This window comes from Vigna umbellata, chromosome 8 (assembly GCF_029865625.1).
Source record: "Vigna umbellata cultivar VRB3 chromosome 8, Vumbellata_1.0, whole genome shotgun sequence".
Lineage (NCBI taxonomy): Eukaryota > Viridiplantae > Streptophyta > Magnoliopsida > Fabales > Fabaceae > Vigna > Vigna umbellata.
This window is the reverse complement of record NC_142172.1, coordinates 33,852,424-33,876,304: the sequence shown is the minus strand read 5'-3', so window position 1 is coordinate 33,876,304 and position 23,881 is coordinate 33,852,424. Positions and strand designations below refer to the sequence as shown.

Genomic DNA, 23,881 nt, shown 5'->3' with positions numbered 1-23,881 from the left:
TACATACGATTTTTATATAAAATTTGTCGTATGTAAAAATCCGTATATAATATTTGTATATAATTTTTTTTTCAAAATTCGTATGTATTATCCGTATGTAATATGTATATTATATACATTAACTCTATAAATGAATTAAATAAATTTACTTAAAAAAAATCTTTTCAGGAATAGGCTACGATTTTCTCACAAACATATCTTCTGGCATATCTCTTCTCAAAACAACTTATAATGATGAAGATCTGCGACAATACTCGGTGTCCAATTGGTTTCTTAGAGACGAACAACGTCTCCAAATGATCATATATGCGAGAAAGTTGCAAGGAAAATCTTCTTTTACAAATGGATAATTGTATTTATTTGTAATTTGCACTTCTATTTAGAAATTATTGGTGGATGGTTTTACTGTTAATTTACTTTTCAATGTTCTCATTGAAAATATTCTTTGAAATTATTCTACTTATTCATTATTGATGTAAATCTTTTATATTCATAAAAAATATTTAAATGAAAATTCATAACTTTCCAATGCAATCTAAAATAAAGAAATAGATAACATTAAATTATTGTAATATATCAAATTTAAGCTAATAGGACTTTGTAGGCATGTCAGCATGTGTTTTTTAATAAAAAAAATAAGGTTTCTTACAATTTTCAATTCAACTATGTTGTATTTCATTAATATTTTAAGTCTATGCATGGTATTTGCAAGTTTATAAACAGTTATCTCGTAAATTTGTTATGTTTGATTTAAATTAAATTAATTTTTGGTATTTGTTATGAGTACCAAGTATACATTAAATTTAGAAATATTTCAAATTTCAAATTATTAACTTAAATAGAGTAATTGATTATTTATATGCAAAATTAAATATGTTAAATAATTCAAATTTTAATCTAAAATTTACGAAATAAAAATATTTAATTTTAAATATCTAATAGAGCTTTAAAAAGAGAAAGAACAAAGACTTAGGGTAGAGATGGAGAGACAATATAATAAACACTTAGAAAGATAAAAAGGTGAGAAAGAAAAGATAGCATTAAAATTTATGAGCTATTTGTATTTTTTTAAGTTTACAATATAAAGTAATAAAATTACTTTCATAATTTAAAATTTTAATTTCTTTGAAAAAAAATCTACTTAACCAATACTCTCATTATAAAGTATTTTAAGTTAAGAAAATTATTCTTTTAAAACTCATTATAAAAAAGAGTAAATAAGAATCAAAATTCATAATTATTTATACACTTAATTCAAAGTAAAAAATACATTTAATTACTGCTTAATTTTTATAATTATAATTATTCTCTTTTCATATTTCTGTATCAATTATCTTTTAAATTATAATATTGATACCAATAATCATTTTGAAATTTAAGAAACCATGGATAACATGGTTAAAAAATAACAATGGTTACTATTTGAACCAATCAATATGCTTCTTTTTATATCAATTTAATACAAAGATCTTGTGGATAGAATTAAAATAATATATATATATGGAGGAGAAATTAAGTGAAATAAAATATAATAAAAAAAGTTAATAGAAAAGATTAATGTTGAAAATAAGTGAAAGAAATAATATTAAAAGTTGGTGGAGAAAGTAGGTGAAATAAAATATAGTAAATAGTAAAAGTTAATGTAAAAAATAAGTTAAAGAAATAATGTAAAAAGTTGGTGGAGAAAATAGGTGAAATAAAATATAGGAAATAGTAAAAATTAATATGAAAAATAAATGAATGAAATAATATAAAAAATGGGTGGAAAAAGTAAGTGAAATAAAATATAGTAAACAGTAAAAGTTAATGTGAAAAATAAATGAAAGAAATAATATAAAAGGTGGGAGGAGAAATGAGATGAAATAAAATATAATGAAAAAAAGTAAGTGGAAAAATTAGAAAAGTTAGGAGAAAAGAATAAAAATAAAAATAAAAAGTAAATACATGAAAAATGTAATAGTAAATGAAAAATATAGGTGACGTGGATGGTGATGTGGAGAGTGAATGTGATAAGAAAAAATAGTGGTGAGGAAGTAAAAAAGTATGAGATTATTTTGAACCATTGGGCTAAGGGTTAAAAATTTAATTTGGGGGTGCACACAGTAAAACAAATAATATTTTTATTTTTTTGTTTTTTTTTATTTATTTTTGTGATAAATTTTATTTATTCGGACAAAATTGGGTGTTAACAACTAACATGTTTGTGTTTGGGTTACGCTGAATGTGATATTTTCTTTTATAGAGAGGTAAGGGATAAATAAAAATTAATTAATTGTGGTGTTACAAAGAAATTGTTAATTAATTTGTCACTGTAGGATTTGGTGTTAGAAAGGATAAATAAAAATTAATTAATTTTTATTTAAAATTTAACATCGTTAATTGATTTGAATTAGTTATCTAAAATTTGCAATATTTAATTTTTGCTCTTTTTTATAATTTTTTTGTTATTTTTATTTGTTTCTTATGTATGTGTTTTTTTATTTGAAATTTTATGTTAAATTTTTTGAAACTTTTATGTTATATTTATTTGATATTTTTTAATTTTGTAATTCTTTTGATTTGTTTTTAAGTTTTGTTTTGTTTTATTTGAATTTTTTGTTTTTTTTTATTTTGATTTGTTATTTAAAAACAAAAAACAATATAATAAAAATAACCTCTTTTAGAGCATATTCCACTCACCTTTATATTATCACCATAACTTGTCTTATAGTTTTGGCCTAAGTTAATTAAATGGTTAAATATGTTTTTAGTCCCTAAACTATCAAGCGAATTTGTTTTTAGTCCCTCTTTCAAACTAATCTACATTTTGGCCTTCTCCTTAAGGAAACCATAATTTTTCTTCCTGTAAAACTAACGGCGTTAAAAAAGCGTTGACCTGGCTGACGGTGTGGAGTGCCACATCATTTTTTTTCTGACATCAATCCTCCCAGATTTCCTCATATGCTTCTGTATAACAACCACGTCATACGATCATCGCACAAATATGATTTTCCAGCACATACATAAACAAGTAAGGGTTAGCTATCATGCAACATGCTATTAAAAATGATGCATGATACTACTATTACATATAACTCATATTCATGTAATATGCACACGATTATACTAGACTCTTATTATCCAGATAGCACATTGATGGAAGTCACGGGTGATTGTGCACTTGTGGTGACCTTCACTCCCCATACAAAAATCATGGCCAAATACACTCCACCTTGTCATCACAAGGTTAGTTCATTAACACCTATGTCCAAAATCGGCATATAGACTAGGACCTCCTGCCCCTCTCACCATATAATTCATCCTTCTCTAATTGAGATTGGAGAGTTATTAAAGTATTAGGATGACCTTCCCAACGCGACCCTCAACATCAACGGTTACACTAATAAAATGTCACTATAGAGTCTCTCCACGAGACTCATCACATGTTCATATTCATATCCAACATAATGAATTCATCCCATATTTTATATCAATTGAGTATAATTTAACAGTATATAATTTGTTCAATAGGATTTAAGTTAAAAACTTGTCGAGTAGACTTCCAAGAAAGATAGGTGCGTCACAATGGACAAAGTAAGTACCAAGTTTTTCCTTAGCCAAATTGTTCCTCAACTAGTTTTTAACAAATTTCTTATTCACAGATTCAAAATAACAACATAGTTTTATATTAACAGTACTAACACATAAATTCAAGCCTGAACAGTTGAATAACTAATACATAGACATACACAATAATTTAAGACATGAATAGTCATAAAATAATATTAAATTATTAACATAAAAGCCTAGAAAGAAAGGTTAGCTCCCTTACATCTTTTCCAGAATCATCCTCTAAATTCTTACTTCAAATTCTTCCTAAATTTTATTTCTCACTACATTTCTCTACTTCTTCTGGGTGCAATTCAGCCTCCCCTGCTTGTTATTTATAGGCCAAAATTTTGACACTAAGTTTTTTTTACTATTCATTTTTTTAATATTATTTTATTAAAAATATTATTTTAATCCAAAACTTATCTGATCGTTGTATGCACCACTGTGGATGGCTTATCTCTTTGTCACTATTCACTTTTTTTTACTATTCATTTTTTTTATTATTATTTTTTATTTTATATTTTAAAAACTTCTAAAATTGGTTCTCAAAATTTTGAACCCTTAATTCTCTATCATAATTTTTTTTAAGTTTTCTTACAATAATTTTCTTATTAATTATATTTTCTATCCATAAGAAAATTATTACTACCAATATTAATATTAATAAAAATTACTATTATGTATTATTGTAGATATTTTTCATGGGTCTTACACAATGTCATTTCATACAATTTCTAGTTTATTCCATTTCTAAGCGCCTTCAAACACAAAAGTCCAACCATGTAATTAATTGTAAATTTATCTTTCTTTTAAATTTATCTTTCTTGCACATGCTTGTAAATGGATGTGAGTCTAAACGAGTTGTTAATCACACAATTCTGTAGTATTACGAGTTTCGGAAAAACGAGGAAAAACGATAACTGATCTTATCATGGTTTATTACTTGAAACGATTCGGTATGCTTGCCAAACCAATCAACAAACACGTAACAAAAAAAATTGTTTTAAATGGACCTTCCATCTTATACCCAAACAAAAATTAATATTTATAAACTTTGAAACATTTTATATTTTAATTTTTGTTGCATGTAGCATTATTTATTTCATGACGTAGGTCATGGAGAAGATGACACTTACCTTACTACACTTAAAAAAATTATATCATAATTTTCCATTAATTTTTAACTTAGTAAGGAGTAATTTTCATTAAAAAATGTATAAATTTAAAAAATAATAAAAGTATTTCAATTTAAATTAATGAAATTGTAAAAATATAAATATAATAATTAAAATATTTATAAATATAATATTTTTTTTATCAATAACTACTAAAAAATTAAAAACTTATAAAAATATCTTCTATAAAGAATACTATTTAACTATAACATTTCTTTAATAATCGTGTATTTATATTAAAAATAAAATTTAAAATTATAAAAATATGAAACTGAATATTGACTTATAGTATTTTTATTATAAATTTTATTTGTACATTAATATTATATAAACATTTTTTACTTTAATAATCGTATTTACTTTAATATCATAAATTATTCTTACATGTCATTAAAAAACTTAATTACAGTTCCCAAAATGTTTTGAAAATATAATATCTTACTTATGGTTAAAATTATATGAAAACACAATTAAAAAAAACAAATATATATAATTTGTGATTTTATATTTTTAAGTAACACACATAATTACAAAAAACAGATGTTAAGAAATGATATAAATCCCAAAAAAACACATGCAGAAATTAACAAAATATATTGCTTAGTTACTCTGAAATACTAAACCATTTCTCCTGCCAAAAACATTATAACAAACAACATATTGTTCTATATAATAAGGATAAAATTTTATAAAGATCAAGACATTCATATTCGGCTAAACCATCTTGATCATATTACAAGTAAGATATAAAGTTATTCATCTAAGTTAATAGGATAATGATTCAACGTCCTCTAGCAACATAAGCAACCAAAGCAGCAGCAAAAATTGTAGTTGCAGAAGATAACACAGTCCATATGTTCTTACTTTTGTGAGCATCCACCACAGACTTGTTCAATGAAACCACCTTCTGCTTCATTTCATCCAGCATCTCCTCTTTGCTTTCAAATGCCTTCTTTATTTTTTCCACTTCTTCAACAGCTATTTCTTCCATTTCTTCAACATTCTTACCATTTCGGATCACCTCCTCTTCAATATCCTTCTGTTGAGACACAAGTGTAGCCGTATGCTGCAACAGTGCAAGGGCTTTGTTCCAATTTTTGCACCAAACATCAATCTTAGCGCTCACATCCTCAACTTCCTTTCTTGCCTCCAAAAGCTTACTCTGCAATGCCTCATTTTCCTTTCTCAAAACACTCACATTGCCCTCCAGCTTCTTTTCATTCTCACCCAGCTTATCTCTATCACTTCTCATTTGTCCCATATCAGCATCTCTCTTCACAACCGTTTCCTGCAATTTTGCAGTTAGCAGCTCTAATTTCTCCATTTTCTTCTTTTCCTCCTCAAACTCTTTCTTCATCTTTTCCTTCTCAACTTCCACCTCTTTCACAGCACTTCTATAAGTGTCAACTTCTGAAAGCAACTGCAAGTTTTCCTTTTCAAACTTCATGTAAGACTCTTCCAATTCTTTGATTTTGACTCTCAAACCAACAATTTCACTTTCTAGATTAACCTTCACCTCCTCTATTTCACCTTTGACTCTAAGAGCTTCATCAACCTCATGCTGCTTATCACCCAAATCCTTCATAGCCACATTCAAACTCTTACGAACACCAACATTCTCCTCCGTCAACGTCTCAACAACCTTTTCTATCTTCTTCTTCTCCTCGATCAAGGAACTGATCTCCCTCGTCATCTCCTCCACCCTCTGCGTCGCAAGACCAAGTTTCTCGTCCGCACTGTCAAGCCTGACACGCATGGACTCCTCTTGCATCTTCAAAGACTCGTTGACTCGTGTCAACTCCTCTTCAAGATTACCTATTTTCTGCTTCTGACTTTTGCTTAGCTTCACAAACTCATCCTTCCCTCTTCTCAACCCTTCAATCTCTTCCTTCAACGTTTCAACAGCCTCAAACGATTCTCGAGAGCTCTTCAGGGCCGAATCTCGCTCCATTTTCAACTCCGAGACGTCTCTCTGTTTCTGCAACAACATATTTTCACCTTCCAACCTAAGCTTCTCCGCTTCTTCTCGAAGCTTCCCCTCCCTCTTTACACTCTCCTCAAACAGCTTCGTCTCGTTCTGGAACCGCACAGCGAGGCTTTCCCGTTCACGATGGAGACGTTCAACCTCGCGATTCTTCTCTCCAAGGAGTGTGCCAAATAAGAGATTCATCTCCTTGACGTGGCTGTCCACGACAACCGAAGTGACTACCTTCTCTAAGTCGAAGGCAGCGACTATGTCGTTGTTGGAGATGGCGGAGCAGTGTAGCTCCGACTGGAGGGAGTCAATCTGTTGGCGGCGCTCAGCGGTCTCCTTAAGAAGTTTGGCATTGAGGTTTCTGAGGCTCTGAATCTGTTGAAGATAGGAATCATCGGTCAGGGTAGCCATTGATATGGTTTGTGTTTCGTTTTGGGAGTGCTTGGGTTCTTGAGAATTGGCTGAATGAGACATTTTCTTTTTGGCCATACTGAGAGGTTGAAGAAAAGGGGTTATCTAGGGTTTTGTCTCGTTATCTTGTTACGGCAGAGGATGTGGTGTTAGGAAGGATATATATAGTGTGGTTTGAAACAATACCACAGAATGGGATGTAGAGGGATAGGTCTCTGTTTGTCTGTTCGCTTTTCGAATTCAAATTTTGGGCCCCCAATCATCTCTTCATTTTTCAGACTCCAAACGCTTCTATCCCTTCGCTCCCCACGCTTTTCTTTTCACAAAAAGTTCAATTTATTACAAAAATAATAACTAATTTCTTTATATGTATATATTTGTTATGGTGTATAAATAAATATTGTAATGTAAAAAATCTAAGTACACTATTTTATTAAACTGCAGTTGAAAAGAAATATTATTATTTTTTAAATACATGTCATTGAGAAGCAAACCTACTCCGTATTAATTAGCAACTAATCAATTGATTTGACAATTGTGATAATCATAATACGTCCAATATCAAAGTTTTGGGATTTGGAAAGGACTTGAGTGATGAATAAACACAGAAGTTAGAGATCGTAAACATTGATCGATTATTAATATTAGGATAAATTTGAACTCTGAAAACCATTATATTATTAGATAAAAAATTTATTGTATTCATTGAATTTATATTAAAGGTCTTTAAATATCATATAGAAAGGTCTTGATTGAGTCATGCTATATTTTAGAAATAAATATTACTCTTTCCATTTTTTAATGAATAAACATGATTAGCTTTAACACAATATTTATAATACTTGTAGTTTATCATTTTTATTTTTATATATATTACGATGTATGTAAAGTTATTAAAAGTAAATATATAAATAATAAAAGAGTAATTGATAGTATCTTAAACTTTAAAAATCACAGTTAAATATAAATGAAAAATTTCAAAAGTTTAACGTTTAATAAATAAATAGAACGATATATAAGATTTTAAAATATATTTAAAATCTCACTTATTGCAATAAATGTTTTTTAATAATCAAACTTGTTCGTATTGAGCTGGTCAATAGAAGAGTCTATGAGTCTCCAACTATCACCTTTAACAAATCCTATTTCTCCTCCAACTTCTGAGTTATATATCTAAACTAATTTAGAATTTGGTTTATCATAATCTGAATTTTAAACAATAGACACATGTTTTTGCGCATACTTAAAATAATAAGAAATAAGAATAAAAATAGTTGAGGTATAATAAGAAATGTTGGAAAATTCCTGACTAATACCAACGTAAGCACGTGGATTCGTATTTTCAAGACACTTTCACCGTGTTTATCTATTGAATTATTGTTATTATAAAAATCTTAATGTGATAAATAAAATAATTATTTTTCTTACAACGAAAAATTTGACATGAACTAGAAAATACTATAATTATTTGTTTCTAATAAAATTGTAACATCCTAAATTTCTCTTTTCTTTTTCTTCTCTTAACAAATATCTTCTCTTTTTTTAAGGTCTTTTATATCTAGTTTATTTTAAATCATACTTGATTGTAGGTTGGCGGTTTAAGGATCAATTTTAATTAATTAGATTTTTAAATAGATTAAGTTCCTATTTACTTAGAGATTATTTGTTATTTATTTATTTTATAATTTTGTCATTAATTTTGGTGAAGAGTTGAAAAAAATATCTTAACTTGTTTAAACTCATACTTAAATTTAATTGTTTTTATATTTTGCTTTAGGTTTTTAGATTTTGAGTAAGTATGTGTTTGAATTAGGACTTTCTTTACAATAAAAAATATAAATAAGGAAACTATTTATGTTTTTAATAGATGTTAAGATAGATGATATTGATGTGAATGTAACTTGGTGACAAAGTTTTGGTTTCTATACTAGGATGATGTTTTGTTTAAATTGATTGTTTTTTAATTTTGGGTTAATAAATACTTATTTTAGAATATTTTGAATTGAATATTCATGTTGATAAGTTTATTTGGCGAACTGTTATTTTTTAGTTGTTAAATTGCATTAATTTAAGGGTATTGTGAACTAAAAATATAATAATGGGTAATGTTTAATTGAAATGAGTAAAGGATATTGTTTGAGTAAATTTTGAATCGTTGATATTTTGAATTGTTTGAAATTATATTTGGTAAAGTGGATTTGAATAAACATTTGAATTTTTTTTTTGTTGGTACAAGAGTTTAGTTTTCTTATATTTTCACTCAAATAAAAATAGAATAGAACATAAATCCAAAAACCTTACTGTTAGCTTATTTTTACTGAGCGATAATAGAGTTTAAAATCAATCTTATTTTAAATTCAATTTTTGCTTTAGTGAAAAAATCATCATTTAAATAAGTTTATTTTTGTTTGTTTAAGTTAATCATGTTGTATGGAATTGATTATTGAGAATGACGAAACTTCTATGAATTTGAAGTTAGATAGTTGAAATGATATACGAATTGTTTATTGATTTATGTATTAAGCATTGAGAATTATATCAATTTGTAGTTACATAAATCTCTTCTTACTTCTAATGATCCAGTTATACAAGATAAAATATTAAGTAATGACAAAATAAAGTGTGATATTGATTATAATAAATTTACCATAATTGATTATTCTTGAATTTACTTGTAAATTAAGTTTTGAATTAGATTATATGTTAATATGTAAATACTTAATCTTTCAAGATGTGTCATATGATATTTATATTGTTAAATACCCTTGATAAATAGATAATGTATAACCTATATTATTGGTTTAAGATTTTATTTGAATGAGATTGAATTGTTTTTATTTGTTAATTAAATGTCTCTTTTTATATATAATTTCTTATGATAAAAAAATTGTTTTAATAACTTATCCTCATATATATATATATATATATATATATATATATATATATATTTATTGTGACTTGCAATGATTTTATTATATACACTTGAAAATAAATATTTTATTTGAACTTATTTCTTGTAAATATTTTAATTTATGTATATTTCTTTCAGCTTTATAGGATGTATTTTTAAATATTATATATTTTATACAGGTCCTCTACCAAATCATTTTACATGCTTTGTTACATTTTACGAAGTTGTGACTAAAATAGTTGTGTAATTTACTATTTTACTATTTCTATCCGATGAAACACAATAAGAAAAACACAAGTATACGTATAAATTACTTAAGATTATAATACATGTTAAGAATATAACTGATAAAAAAGTAATTAATTGATATTAAACTTGGCATAGGTAAGTAGAAATCCAAGAAGACTAAAAATAAAAAATATGAAGAAACTAAGAAATTACAACTGAAATTTCCATTAACGCTCTGTTCGCATGAAGAATTACCCTGTTCAAAAGAAATACGAGCGTTGATTAAAATGTGTTCGTTTGAATAAATTTGCGAAGAATAATTTAAATGGATTTGCGAGATATGTTATATTTTTATCACCCGCGATGTTGTTCGAATTTGAGAGGATTTTGTTTAAAAAGTCAACTTTACCCTCGAGTTATTCTAAAATACCACAATGAAAAACATGCATGCAGTTATTCGATTATATGTAAACCGTATTCGGTTACGGTTACACTCACATATATAAAAAAACTTGTATTCGATTCCCAATTTATGTATTCAGTTCCCCTGTATTCGCTGACTTCTTCGTTGATCTAAAACAACATAGCCAACAAATAAAACAAAGCACAAACAACACGTTCCGAAACCAGAAACAGATAATCAAACATAAAAGCAATCACATTTAGCACGTGCAATTCGGAGGCTCCAAAAGCAGAGTCACATTTCCAACGTCACATAAAAACCTCAAAAAAAGACGAGGGAAGATTCGTAATCCACGATATTGAAAAAACAAAAAAAGAGGAAGAAGGAAAGCGAGTGGGATATTGAAGAATTGGTACCTTTTCCAGCTCGTCTTGGATCTCTTGCAACTTCTCAATTCGAAAGGACAAGTTCTCTGTCGATTTCGTCGAGGTTCTCCCCCTACTCGGGTCTTGTCAGCCACCATCTTTCTTCCTTATTTTGTTCTGGACGGCCCCTGAGGGTTCTTGCGTAGTTGGTTTGTAAAACCCTAGCACGGTTTAGGTAGAGCACCATTTTGTACATTTTTAAAATTAATTTTAATAATTAATGTTAATTTTTTACTTTTTATAAACATTCTTTCAATTAAATATAACTAGGGACATTTTGGTAATCTTTAATTTCCTACCATTTAAACAAATTTTTTAAATTTGTCACATCAATCAAATCCTACACTAATTCTTACAAACTTTACTTCCAAATCTACTCTCAATTACCTTCAAATTCACTCAAACAAACAACAAAAAATTTACCCTCAAATCTCTTCAAATCCATTCAATCACTCTCCCCCAAATCATCTCTCACAAATCCTCCCATGTGAACAAGGCCTAAAAGAGATGCTAATGTAATACCAGGAAGTGTTTATGAATAGATTTTGTTAAAATTATTAATAGTGTTGTAAAAGTGGATTAGAACCCGCGGGTCAATTCGGCTTATCACGGGTTCAGACCAAGTTGGATTTGAAAAAAATGAAATTTTTTATATGGGACAAGTTTCAATCTGGTTTACTTAGAACTCAGGTTCATCCGGAGTGAACCCGTGGTGAGTCAAGTTATCCATGTTGACTCACCAACCCACCTAGTTTAATTTAATTATTTATTATTTTGTGTTTGAATATTATTAGTTAACATATGTATTATATTGTAAATGAAAATAAAGAAATAGATGTTTCAAGAGAGTAAAATATTATAAATTTATCCATTCAAGACTCTAATCTTATAAATCAATAAGTGACACAAAAATTATCAATATTATAAACTTATTTATTCGTTTTTGGGTTTGCTTTTAGATTACGTTTGAGTTGTATGTGAATTTTTTTTATTTTAAATTGTTATTTTAGAGTGAAATTATTTAAATTTGAATTACAAAAAGAAATGTAATTTTTTTTATTTAAAAAAACTTGTAATTAGGTAAGTCCAACACGTTTAACACGCCAACCCATGGTAGGTCGAGTCAGATTCAAATTTTTTCGACTTATTAATAAATAAGTTGAATTAAATTGACTCACTAAATGACCAACCGTGGTGAGTCGAATTGAATTAGACCGAATGACCCGTTTTATTGTGAATAAAATAAATTAAGTCAGATTGAATTTGTATTATTTTTTAATAACACGAGTTAATATAATTAACAATTTAGTGTAAATAAATCAATACTCATAAATAAAAATGATTTTACGATTTATTTATAATTGCATTATGATAAAAATTTTTAACTATCATATTATGGACTCTCCTTATTGTTTTAGATACATGCATACACATACCTTATCGAAGAGATGTAATATGAAGAAAAGTAAAACATAGATAAAATTATTGATTAGTGAACTTAAACTTAATTTAACCTTACCAAATCAATTTGTAAAGTTAAATTTGGACCTACTTATCCATCTTAAATTTATCTATTTTAAATTGACCTATATCAATGTAGAATTTCTAATAATAACTCCAAACAGAAACAACCCAGCTGGAAACTAATAGTCAAAATAACTTTGCAAGTAGATAAGACCAAAACTTGTCATACCAACGTTTTGGATCTTTCCCATAACACCATTTTAATCTTTATAGATTCCTTATCAGAAGAACACTACCAACTTCTAAACTACTATTATTTTCTTAAACTACAAAATTGAACTTGATGATATGCTGTGAAAATCTGACTATATACATGGAATAGTTTCATATCGTTTAGATAAGTGTGTGGTATAAAAAATGTTTGATATTTATTAATAAAGATGGTCTTCGGTGACTGAGGAGAAAAAAAAAATGGCGAGCTACTCTGTCATGAGTGATTATTACAGCTATCTTGGCTTGGTTTTGGATCTTGTCTGCAAATGACGTGCTGACCAGGAGACATCTCACGTATCTGAAACAAGTTGACCTTCTAAAATACACCAATGCATTCAATGTACCTCATTTCAGACCAAACAACATTGAATAATCCTAACTACAAATTTTCCTCACAACACATCAACACCAACCACCACCTTCCATTCCTTCTAAACAACAAATTCTTACATACTCCGATAATGGAAAACACTGCAAAACTATTCCAACTGTCAGTATCATTCTATTTAAAATATTCTCAATTCATTCTGATTGTTACTCTCAATTTACTCTAGGATTTCTCAGTTCATTGCTGACAAATTTGTGACTGTCGAAAAACATGCTTGCTATATATCGAATTCTAAAAGCAGGTGCATGGCCAGTGCTAGTGGAACGTAAATGAATGTAGTTTTGCAATCTGTGTTTGAGGGATTCACATTATGAGAACTCGTTTGCCCCTGCATTAGGATGTGCATATTATAGATGACATTTCGTTGGCAAAAATTTTGGACTAAATATAGGTCAACTCTTGCTCAAATGATAAATTTCAAGACCATGATCCACTTGACAAAATCATACACAAAGTGAAAAATACAACATAGAAGTGGGTCTGTTTGGTTTGCAGATTAGACATGGTTGTTCTGAGTGTTATTTCCAAATTCTAGTTGCAGCAAACCATTCTGCTTCGTGTCACACTACCCACAAACCTATCCACCAGCAGCCAAAATCTGTTGCTCCATCTACAATCACACAAGTCAAAAGATAAAAACTAAAAATTTTAAGGCTTCTCAGGATTTTATAGAAAGCACCATATGCCCTTACCCTGAGGAGAGTTTCAAGCTTGTTTTTCACCAAGGAGTACTCATGTGTCACTTGTTGCAAGTTTTTAAGACACCTGAACACCAAGATTTTATTTCATATTAACATATGAAGATTTTAACACACACCATATTAGTGAAGTGTGTTTTGATATGGAAACCTTACCCTTCAACATTTTGCTCCTCGCAAGAGTTTCGGAAGGAAATGCAGACTCTGTGAACTCTCTGTGCTCCAATGCTACATTTCCAATAACTTGATCAAATTTAAGATACTTGTATAAACACCAAATAGTGAGGTAAGACAAATGGACGTGTATTGGCAAAAACAAAGATGAGGGTCATGCCACTATGCTACATGTTACTGGCAAAAACAAAACAACTGAACTGAGACTAAAAATGTTGTATTTCTAGTGACAGAAGGTGGATACAACTTCCACCGACTTAAGAAAACAAAGACAACATTACCAACATGGTTTGTTTTGAGGAAAATTCTACCTGGAGCTGCTACCCTTCAACTGATGAACATGAGCATCCAACTTTTTAAAATCAATGCTAGGTTGGCCTCTGTTAGAGCCAAATGAATCAACATTATTCAAGAGTAGAGACAGGAAAGAGGTTCCCAAAGAGACATGATTCCTTGGTCTAAAGATGTATAATAAAACAGGATATTGCAGTGCCCTTACAGTGTTTTCGAGAGCTCGTTAAGAAGCCTCTCGGCGTCTTCAAAAAAGAGAGTGACCACTTCAACCACAAAATCTGGGTTACTTTCATCTTGAAGTTGCTGAAGCTGGTTAAATTGTTCATCTAAAAAACCCTTTTTGAAGAAAACAAAGACACCCCGGAGATAACAAAGTAAACCAGAAATCAGATAAACCAGTAAACATAACTCGTGAACCTTTCTTTTAAAGCATATACTGAGTTACCTCATGAAATAGAGAAGCAGTGTAATCAACGAGGTTCTTCTGCAGCTGAACTAGACCGTCCATTGTTAGTCTCAAGCTCTAACCACTCACTCAATATTTTAGCTACTCATTTCTTCTGCTGCCTAGTTTATATATAGTGTGGTTTTTATTTTATACATGAGATGAGACAACTATCATGTGTGTTTTATATAATAATAATAATATGCATATATTTATAATGTGGTAACAGTTTTCAAAGGCAGTCACTTATAGTATTCCTGTTCATTGCTTCCCCATGAACCTATCATTTATGGCCACCTTCACCCATAATAGTTTAAATTAAAAAGGATCAATAGATCTAATCTAAAACTTACGCCACGTACCATCCATGTTTCTTTCTTTTTTCATTCGGTAATTATTGCCCCCTCTTTTTATTTCTTAGCAGATTGGTAGACGTTACCTCCATCTTTATCTCTTCTTGATGCATTATTATTATTATTTTCTCAAAAGCAAGCTTATCATTTTGAATTCCACCCCTTAACCCGAGGTGCTGACTTTGCTTATATTGGGATGATGCCAATTTTTTCTTTTCAAAGTCAAGACACCAACTTTCTTCTCACTTCACACTTACCTGTAAATTCTTGCTAAACTAAGCTTAAATTGGCAGTTTTTGAACTGCAAAAGCAATAAAACGAACCTAACCTAACCTAACTTCCGGATCATTATATACCCAAAGAGGTATCATTTAATAAACTACTAAAAACGAACCAAACACAACCCATAAGTTTTATTCTGTGTTCGGTATATCATAAAAAGCAAAAGTAGTATGATATATACATATATACAAACCATAACGTATTACTGCTTTTATTCACTAGAAGGATAATATATATACCCGAAAGAACAGCATTTTTAACTCTATTCGGCTGACATAGCAGTAAAGTTGTTGTAAATATATGATCAAGTTTAAAAGGGTAATTCTTTGATATAGTTTTTCGAAGAAATTGCTTGTTCTATAGTTGTTACACGTTTTAAATTCTTAAAAAGTCAAAGAAAGAATCGAATGAAGAATATGGGTGAAGTAAGGGGCAACAATATTCTATTTTTCTTTGCAACACAAGCTTGCTGTCATGAAGAGAAGGGAAGAGAAAGTTTGTAGAGGGCATTTAGAGATATTTTTAATGAACTTTGTCTTTTCCAAGGTGTTGTAGGTAACATATAATAAAAAAATGAACTTATGTGTCAGTTTAAGATTAATCTGGTTGTGGCTATTTCACATATCTTATGTTGTTATCTTCACAGTTCCAATCTATCGCTATCTCTTCCAAGACTGTGAAGCATGGTAATAAGTGTGTGTAATCGCATAGAATAGAGACTCATTATTATCACATATCAAAAGTTGCTGCTGCTGCTGCTCTCGTATTTGTTGTACTTTCTCTTGTTGTCGATGTTTCATTGGTGATGCTTCTCATGAACAACCGCTATTAATTATTTCCAAAAGCGACAATTTACCATAGAATATGGCATCTCTGCCCCACACTTTAGATTTTTCTCTCTGATTATGAAGTAGCAAGTTTAGTTTTTTAGTCATGACAGCTGTACAATTACAGTTTTTTAATTTTTCTTATTACAAAAGACGCAAATTTTATCTTATAAGATGATATCATGAGGTTGAATTAAAGTGTACTTCTTTACTGAGGATTAGAACTATTGTTAGAGTATTTATTGTTTATTAAGCATGTTATTTCATTTATTAATCTTTAATCTTATATATAAGATGTATAAATTTCAGTGTGAAAAATGTGTTTTGAAAGTCTCTTAACTATAAAATGTATAAATTTCAGTGTGAAGAATGTGTCTTGAAAGTCTCTTAAATTTCAGTTTGAAGAATGTGTTTTAGAAGTTTTTTAATTAAATATAAGGTCAATTTAGAAAAATAAATATAAATCTTATCCTAGAAATTAAATTTAAAGTGATGATATTAGTTTATGGAAGAGGTTTAAAAGTTGAATAGATTTTATTGAAAGAGATGAAGATCTGATGAATTCGAGTTAAATAGTTTCGATAAAAGATATCTATTTTGACATGGATTGTTTTGTTGGGGAAAAATCATGGATATGACTCAAAGACGTGGAGATTTGATCTCCAATTATGGTACATGACAGTGCGAAAATTTTATAGCAAAAAATATTCATGTAATATATAATAGACAATAATATGCTTAATGTATTTTGTTGGAAAAGTTAATTTATTATAACTATGAATAGTTTCACATGGTAACAATTTACCATCACAAAATATTATATGTATACATATTTCTTACTTCATGTATTTGACACGACACTCCAAAATTAATTATATTTTTAAAAATACTTTTGTTACAAAATAATTTAGATAATAGATATAATGATTAATTATTTTTAGAAAAAAAATTCCAACATGTAATTACATATGTTATGAGTCATTTATTCATGTACCTGATAAATTTATAAATAGCATATCATACTCACTTTTTATCATTCTCTATATTATCGTATATAGTTCTTTATAATTTTTACTGAATTGAGTGTAAGAAAAATTTTCTATAAATTGAAAAATCATCTATAAATGAATATTCTTTGATGTCTCTTGCGAACTTAGCATTTCTTCATTGATATACATGGATCACCTAAAAAAGTACTCCATTAATTTTTGTAAGAATTTGATTTTGTATAAGAGATAAGTTTAGATAGAAGAGTAAATATAGAGTTCATTTGGTACATAATTATTGTTTGTAAAAAGATGAGAAAAGTAAACCAGCAGTCACCTTTTTCTATTTTTGGTGTAAAGAGTATACCAATAGAGATACCTAAACTAATAACATACAAACATTAGTTTATGATATGTTTGGCCCAGGAAAAAAAATGGAAGATCAAATAAAGCAAAAAAGTTAGGCCAGTCTCATCAATATTTTCTCACACTTTTCCTTTTACTTTTTAGCAAGTGAATATATTTTTATTCATGAAGATGAGAAATAGTTGAATGTGAAATGATTTTGGCATGGTTATAATGACAGGCAGGAGAGAAGAGGCACACCTTTTTCCTGCGAAAAATAAAAAATAAGAAAACATCAAATAAATGTATTTTTATTCTAAACGGAAAAAGGTGTCGGCGAGTGGTGGATAGAAAATCACCAACTATAGACTGTTTCCATAATACATTATCGGAATTATTCTCACTTTCACTTTATACATCACATTCCATTCTTTAATTAATTGTTTCTCATGCTGTTTTTATTTTATTTTAATCCAAATTCTCGAATTACTTAGTTATCAAAACAAATAGTCGACTTTGATATCACAAATTATCTTTTATTGTCTCACGAAAATTTTGATATACATAAGGAATTAAAGTAACTTTTAACTAAAAATCTCATACACTGAATTTTTAAGTATTTTTTATAATGTATTTAACTTTGTTATTTTTATTTAATGTAAAACTTAGATTCATGTCTATATTGTTTTGAATAATTTTCGTCTCTAATTTCTTATGTTTGCTTTTAGTTTTATCAGTTATATTTAGTTATATTAAAAAATAAAGTTTATGTTGAAAATGTTAGGTTTTATAGAAAAGGAAGTTCACTGAAGAGATATATAACACCAATAAGACATAAGTCTAATCACATAAGAAATTAACATAACTATCAACCTAAAACCTTAAGGCAATGTGTTAATAAGTATTCACTTTTCACTTCTATCTAATGTAAGACTTAGATTCACACTTGAATTCCTAACCATATCCCTTTCAAGGGTGAGTCCCTTTCACAATATTGGTACACTTCTCCTCCAATGGAAGCATTTTCAATCACAAGTACCATTTTGTACCACCATCTTAACCTAGAACCATTGTGAGAAAAACTTCTGATAAAGAGATCATATTGTACTCGTTTGAGTCGATCACCAAGACGAATCTGACTTTAATATCACTTGTGAGTTTATCAAGAGAGGTAGTTCACCGAGAAAACATAACACCAATAAGATCTAAGCCTAACTATATAAGGGATTGATACCACTTTCAACAAAAAAACTTAAGACAATGGATTAATGAGTCTTTACTTTCTCATTTTTATTCAATATAGAACTTAGACTCACATTAATTCCTTATAGAAAGATTATGTTAAATACCTAGTTAACTTTACCACTTAAGTCTATGACAAGTAAAATGTTCATTTCAATAATTTATTGTTTTCAAAATATTTATTTTAGTAATATTTACTTAGAGAGTGTTTATCGAACATTATACATTTCTTTCCACTTTAACTTGTTATTTTATAAGAGGCTGACAAATTTCAATTCTTCTTCTTTAAACAATATTGAGATATTGTTGTATTTTCTAAATGGAAATTATCCATTTAGAAAATTTTCACCCATATGCATATCAATTTAGTTTTTGTTCACAAATTGACTTCATACATCTGAATTCTAGTCTTAGCTTAAGTATAGAAGATTTACGAACTTTGTTAGAATTTATATTCATGCATCAACCCACTTTTTTTTAATATTGTTGGAAGTGTTTTGTGGACTAAAACTAAATTAATTTAAAATATATATGTAAATAAAATTTTTATTATATAAATAATTTTTATAAAATTGAGTTAGATTTAAGATTTACTTGTTAATAAATACCATCTATAATAGTGATATTCAGTAGAGGTAGCACAGAAATGTATGGAGTGGGGAGTGTGTAGTGAGTGGAAGCACAGAAAGGTTGATTACAGAGATGAGCAGGAAGTGGGGGGACACAAAGCAGCATCTGCAGGTTGTAGCTTAGCTTAGGCTGCTGATTTTATCTTCCACAATCAAATAGTCGATCGTGGGTTTGGTGTCATATCAGAAACTGTGTATATGGTACTGAATAATTGGAGCTACAAAACTGAGATGTGAAGGGACCACCCTCTCTGTCTCTGAGCTTTTCGTATCCAATATTATTTCCTACATTTCATGCACTTAATGCACCTTTCCTTCCCATCACTGCAACCCCCATAGAGTACAAACATGTAGGAATTTTAGGTATCCAAAGCCACCCATTCATTAAACAAAATGCTCATAAAGTAAAGTGACCAAGTTCAGAAATTCTAAATGCATTTTAAGTTCTTTAAGTAATGGAAGCTATTACTCGTACGGTTGGATTATCAAGGACGAGGTTAACCGGAGCACCACTCTTTACCTAATTATATAAGAGATTGACACCACTCTTTATCCAAAAATCTATAACATCATGAGTTAATGAATCTTTAATTTTTATATAATGTTTTACTTTCTCATTTTTATCCAACGTGTAATTTAAACTCACACTTGGATTCTCTGTTTTTACCTTTTAACTAAGTTTTGGTTCTGAAGCAGACAGGAGATGTTTTGGTAATTTGTTGAACACTGTCTCTGACAAACCATTTGATGCAGAAATATGTGTGGCTGGGATGCTTGATTCTTCACTTCTTCGGTCCCTCAAAGGCTTATCCATTCATATTCATACCAACACCTCACACGTTCCTACACCTATTAGCCGTGCTTTGCATCAAGTTGCTACCCAAATTATAATGGTGTTTTGAAAAGATGAAAATCAGTAGCAAACAAAGAATAGTTACATTTTTTTAGTAATTTCACCAAGACAGAAATGTATTATTGAACAGTATTTTCATAGAAAATGTTATGGTTCTAGAGTGAGTATTCGGAGAAAAAATGTTGTGGTTTTTAAAAGAAAGATATATGGTAGGTGGTTGTTATTGATGGGTTCCACGTTCATACGAGATTAACTTTTAGTTTTTACGTCACTTACGGGTCCAAAAAAATTTATATAGAACACTGATAAAATTTGAGTCCAACTTTGGTTAACATCATTTTTAACTAAGACAATAAATTTATGTGTTTTATTTTTATATGGTGTTCAACATTATCATTTTTATACCAGGTGAGATTTAAAATCATTTCAATTCTCAAGTTATTAATAATTTTCTTTTATTTTTTGAAAATATAATTGGAGGGTTTTATTACCGTTTAAGGGTTCTTATTGTTGGATAAACTTAAATGTAGTTTAGTTGCATATAATGTTTTGTTATAACTAGTTGAAAGATTGCAAAAGTTAGGAGTGATTCTTAGTATTAATTAAGTCTAGTAATAGAGGTTATTAATTATGTTTTGGTAGTAGACGAGTTGGTAGTAGTTATGTAACTTGTGTTTAATGCATGTGGTTGAAAGGCCAAGACAAATGGTCTGTGAATAATAGTTCATATACTATTTAAATTATTTCACAAGTCATAATATCAGAGTATATTTATTTAGAAAAACTTGTTGTGAAGAAATTGGTATTAGAACTTAAGAGCCTTAGTGTTTGAATGCTTAAGAAAAAGCCAGAGAGTTAAAGAATAATTGAGAGCTAGAAAGTTTGAAGTGAGATGGTCAACCTTGGAAATAGTATGTTCATGTTAAGTCAACAACTAACCGATCAAAGTGTGAGGACCTAGCCAAGTGTATTTTATGAGTGATAGTGTTTTAAAATATCGAGAATCTATTATTTTAATGATAAAATGCTTTTATATACATAAAAATCTCATAAAAGAGTCACATTACTTAAAAACATTTTATCTCTGTATAAACTATTCTCTAAGTGTTATCTCCATTCTTTCTAATAAGTTTTCTCACAATTTGTTCATACTTTTGAAGATCATAAACCGTAAGATTTCTCCTTGCTACGAGCTTGTCAAGATCAATTGATCAATTTCTTCTTTGGGGTAAGTTAGTTTTCAATCCCTTTCTCCTCGTCTTCTATGTTTCTTGTGGTTGCATGCGGGGTTTTTTGCTTACATGTTTCCTTATGTTGTGTTTCTTGAATCTCTACTGATCAATGTCTTTATTGGCATAGTCGAATGATTTTTGAGTTTGTGTTTAGGTGTAGAAAGGGGTACCTTGCAAGTTGGAAGATGTTTGACTTTGTGAGTTTTTGAGCAAATTTATCAAGATAAGGAAAACTAGTCTTTAATTCTTTTGGAATATTCTTGCTAAATTGATGAATACATGTTGGTGATTGATTTCATATTGGAAATGAACTTTATTGTTTTGATGAATTGGATTCGTGATGAGCATGATTGATTTGACTTGTATAGTTTGAATGTTCGATTCATGATTTTTTTTCTTATTTGTGCTTGGGTTTGTATAACTAAGAGAACTTAGAATCTAAGCTATTGAGCAAATTGGTACGAGTTTTCATGTTTAAAATTGTTTTGAATCAATGCACTAAGAAAATAATATCATTAGGTGCTACATATTGTATTGTTGACTGCCACTTTTTTGTTAATGTTTTGCCGCTGAGTATTGGGTGCCATCTTTGCACTACAGGTATGGGACAATTTAGTTCCAAGACATTGAACGCCAGAATGTGTCACTAAACACAACGTTTTGTGAGAAGAATGATGTTAAGCGCGACTTTTTAAGAAAGGTTTGACTTTAAGTTCCATCTTTGAGTGTTAGTTTGTATATTGGATCTGTTTTCTTCTTCGATTGTTTGAGATAGATTTAAAATAAACTTTTATGATTATTATGGTGTTTGATTAAACTGATAATATGGTTGTGAATATGTATTATGATGGTGTTGAAAAACTTTTAAGGAGAAATTCTTTGTGGTGATTAACATATGAGATGCCAATAAGAAAGCATCATGAACTCTAATAACTATTTACACTTAAATAAAATAAAATTAGTTATGTGGTGAGAGTCGTAGGAGGTCCTACATACTAGACCATTTGGTCATAGCATGAAGGAGACTAACCTTGTGAGTAATAGGATGATAACTCATTTGTTTGACTTTGCAGAACATAAATACTACTACAAGTGCATGCTTATACTGAATCTCAATGTCAAAGACATGTATTTGGATAGCTGAGTGTAGTGTCAATTGTTTGTACTTTATACATGATTAGTTTATAATTAATATAATTTAAGATAATACTTTTTCACACTAACTTACCTTGTTATTCTTTTGTGTTTATTTCTTTTGCAATAAAAAATGTGAGGAGATGAGAAATTAGGTGATAATATTCTTCTAGTAGAAGACGAAGATGTTGTTGAATAGTTTTATAGTTTACCAATAAATTATTTTAAATCCGAATTCTGTCTTTTTAAAAATAAAAAATAAATTCATGTGATCCATAATTAATTTGTATATATTTTATTATTATAGTTATTATTTTAAATGAGTATATTAATATTGCATACATATTTCTAATTATCTATTTTGGTTTATTAATTTTATAACATTTTATTTAAAAAATTTATATTATTAAATGAGATGGTACATAAATAACTAAGAACAAGTGTGAGATTGTTTCCCCTTTTAGAAAATCTGTTCAAGATAAGATAATAAGTTAAAAATACCAAACTTTCAAGACTTGAAAATCTCATAAATTTTAATTATCATTAACTTCGAAGCTTGTAAAAGACATAAGAAATGACCATTTATTTATAGGCGAAAAATTGTTGAATAAATATTAAAATAAAGTAAAAAAAAAAGACATATACTTTCTCTTTACGTAAGATAAGGATGAAGGATATTCCAATTTTCTTCTTAACGAGGTGATTAGGTTGGAAAACTTAAATAACCACTTAGTCATGTAATGTATCTTACTCTTTTCATATTTCAATTTATGTCATCTTTTGTTGTTTTTACATTATTTGTAATAAGTGTACGAAATATTTAAATGTTATATGAAGATTAAGATAATACTAAAAAATAACTAATTTATATGAATTAAAATAGACAAAAATTAAGATTAATGACATTTTCTATAATAAATAAAATTGCAACGCATTTACTAAATTTTACAACATTTATCTCGTATTTCAGTGCATTTAAGAATCATTTTGGGCTATAATCACTTTCTGGTTAAGAAATAACAGGATAGAAATGGGACTAATATACTAGTCATATGTCTGCTCTTTATTAAAAAGAGAAGAATATAACAGTATGTGGCGTTATGCTGGAGTGATACTTTTCAAGATCAAGAAACTATTTTGCAA

General features: G+C 28.6%; 2 protein-coding genes across 2 annotated transcripts; both read right to left on the bottom strand.

Annotated features, from left to right (window-relative positions):
• Positions 1 to 5,341: 5,341 nt before the first annotated feature.
• Positions 5,342 to 7,261, bottom strand: LOC148194550 (uncharacterized). Its single transcript, XM_088095829.1, has one exon. It carries the CDS (start codon positions 7,228 to 7,230, stop codon positions 5,548 to 5,550), a length of 1,683 nt encoding a protein of 560 aa, XP_087951955.1. The 5' UTR covers positions 7,231 to 7,261; the 3' UTR covers positions 5,342 to 5,547.
• A 6,371-nt stretch (positions 7,262 to 13,632) lies between these two features.
• LOC124826934 (histidine-containing phosphotransfer protein 1-like) lies at positions 13,633 to 15,056 on the bottom strand. Its single transcript, XM_047299905.2, has 6 exons — positions 14,856 to 15,056; positions 14,616 to 14,746; positions 14,428 to 14,496; positions 14,099 to 14,170; positions 13,937 to 14,009; positions 13,633 to 13,854 (listed from the first exon to the last, which is right to left on the bottom strand). Exons 1-6 carry the CDS (start codon positions 14,916 to 14,918, stop codon positions 13,822 to 13,824), a joined length of 441 nt encoding a protein of 146 aa, XP_047155861.2. The 5' UTR covers positions 14,919 to 15,056; the 3' UTR covers positions 13,633 to 13,821.
• Between the last annotated feature and the right edge of the window lie 8,825 nt (positions 15,057 to 23,881).

Excerpts from the sequence above, each read along its gene's own strand:
- LOC148194550 (XM_088095829.1), bottom strand. The coding sequence starts at position 7,230 with ATGGCCAAAAAGAAAATGTCTCATTCAGCCAATTCTCAAGAACCCAAG.
- LOC124826934 (XM_047299905.2), bottom strand. The coding sequence starts at position 14,918 with ATGGACGGTCTAGTTCAGCTGCAGAAGAACCTCGTTGATTACACTGCT. Across the intron at positions 14,747-14,855 it reads CTGCTTCTCTATTTCATGAG|GGTTTTTTAGATGAACAATT; the intron begins GTAACTCAGTAT and ends TTCTTCAAAAAG. Across the intron at positions 14,010-14,098 it reads GAGGAGCAAAATGTTGAAGG|GTGTCTTAAAAACTTGCAAC; the intron begins GTAAGGTTTCCA and ends CTTGGTGTTCAG.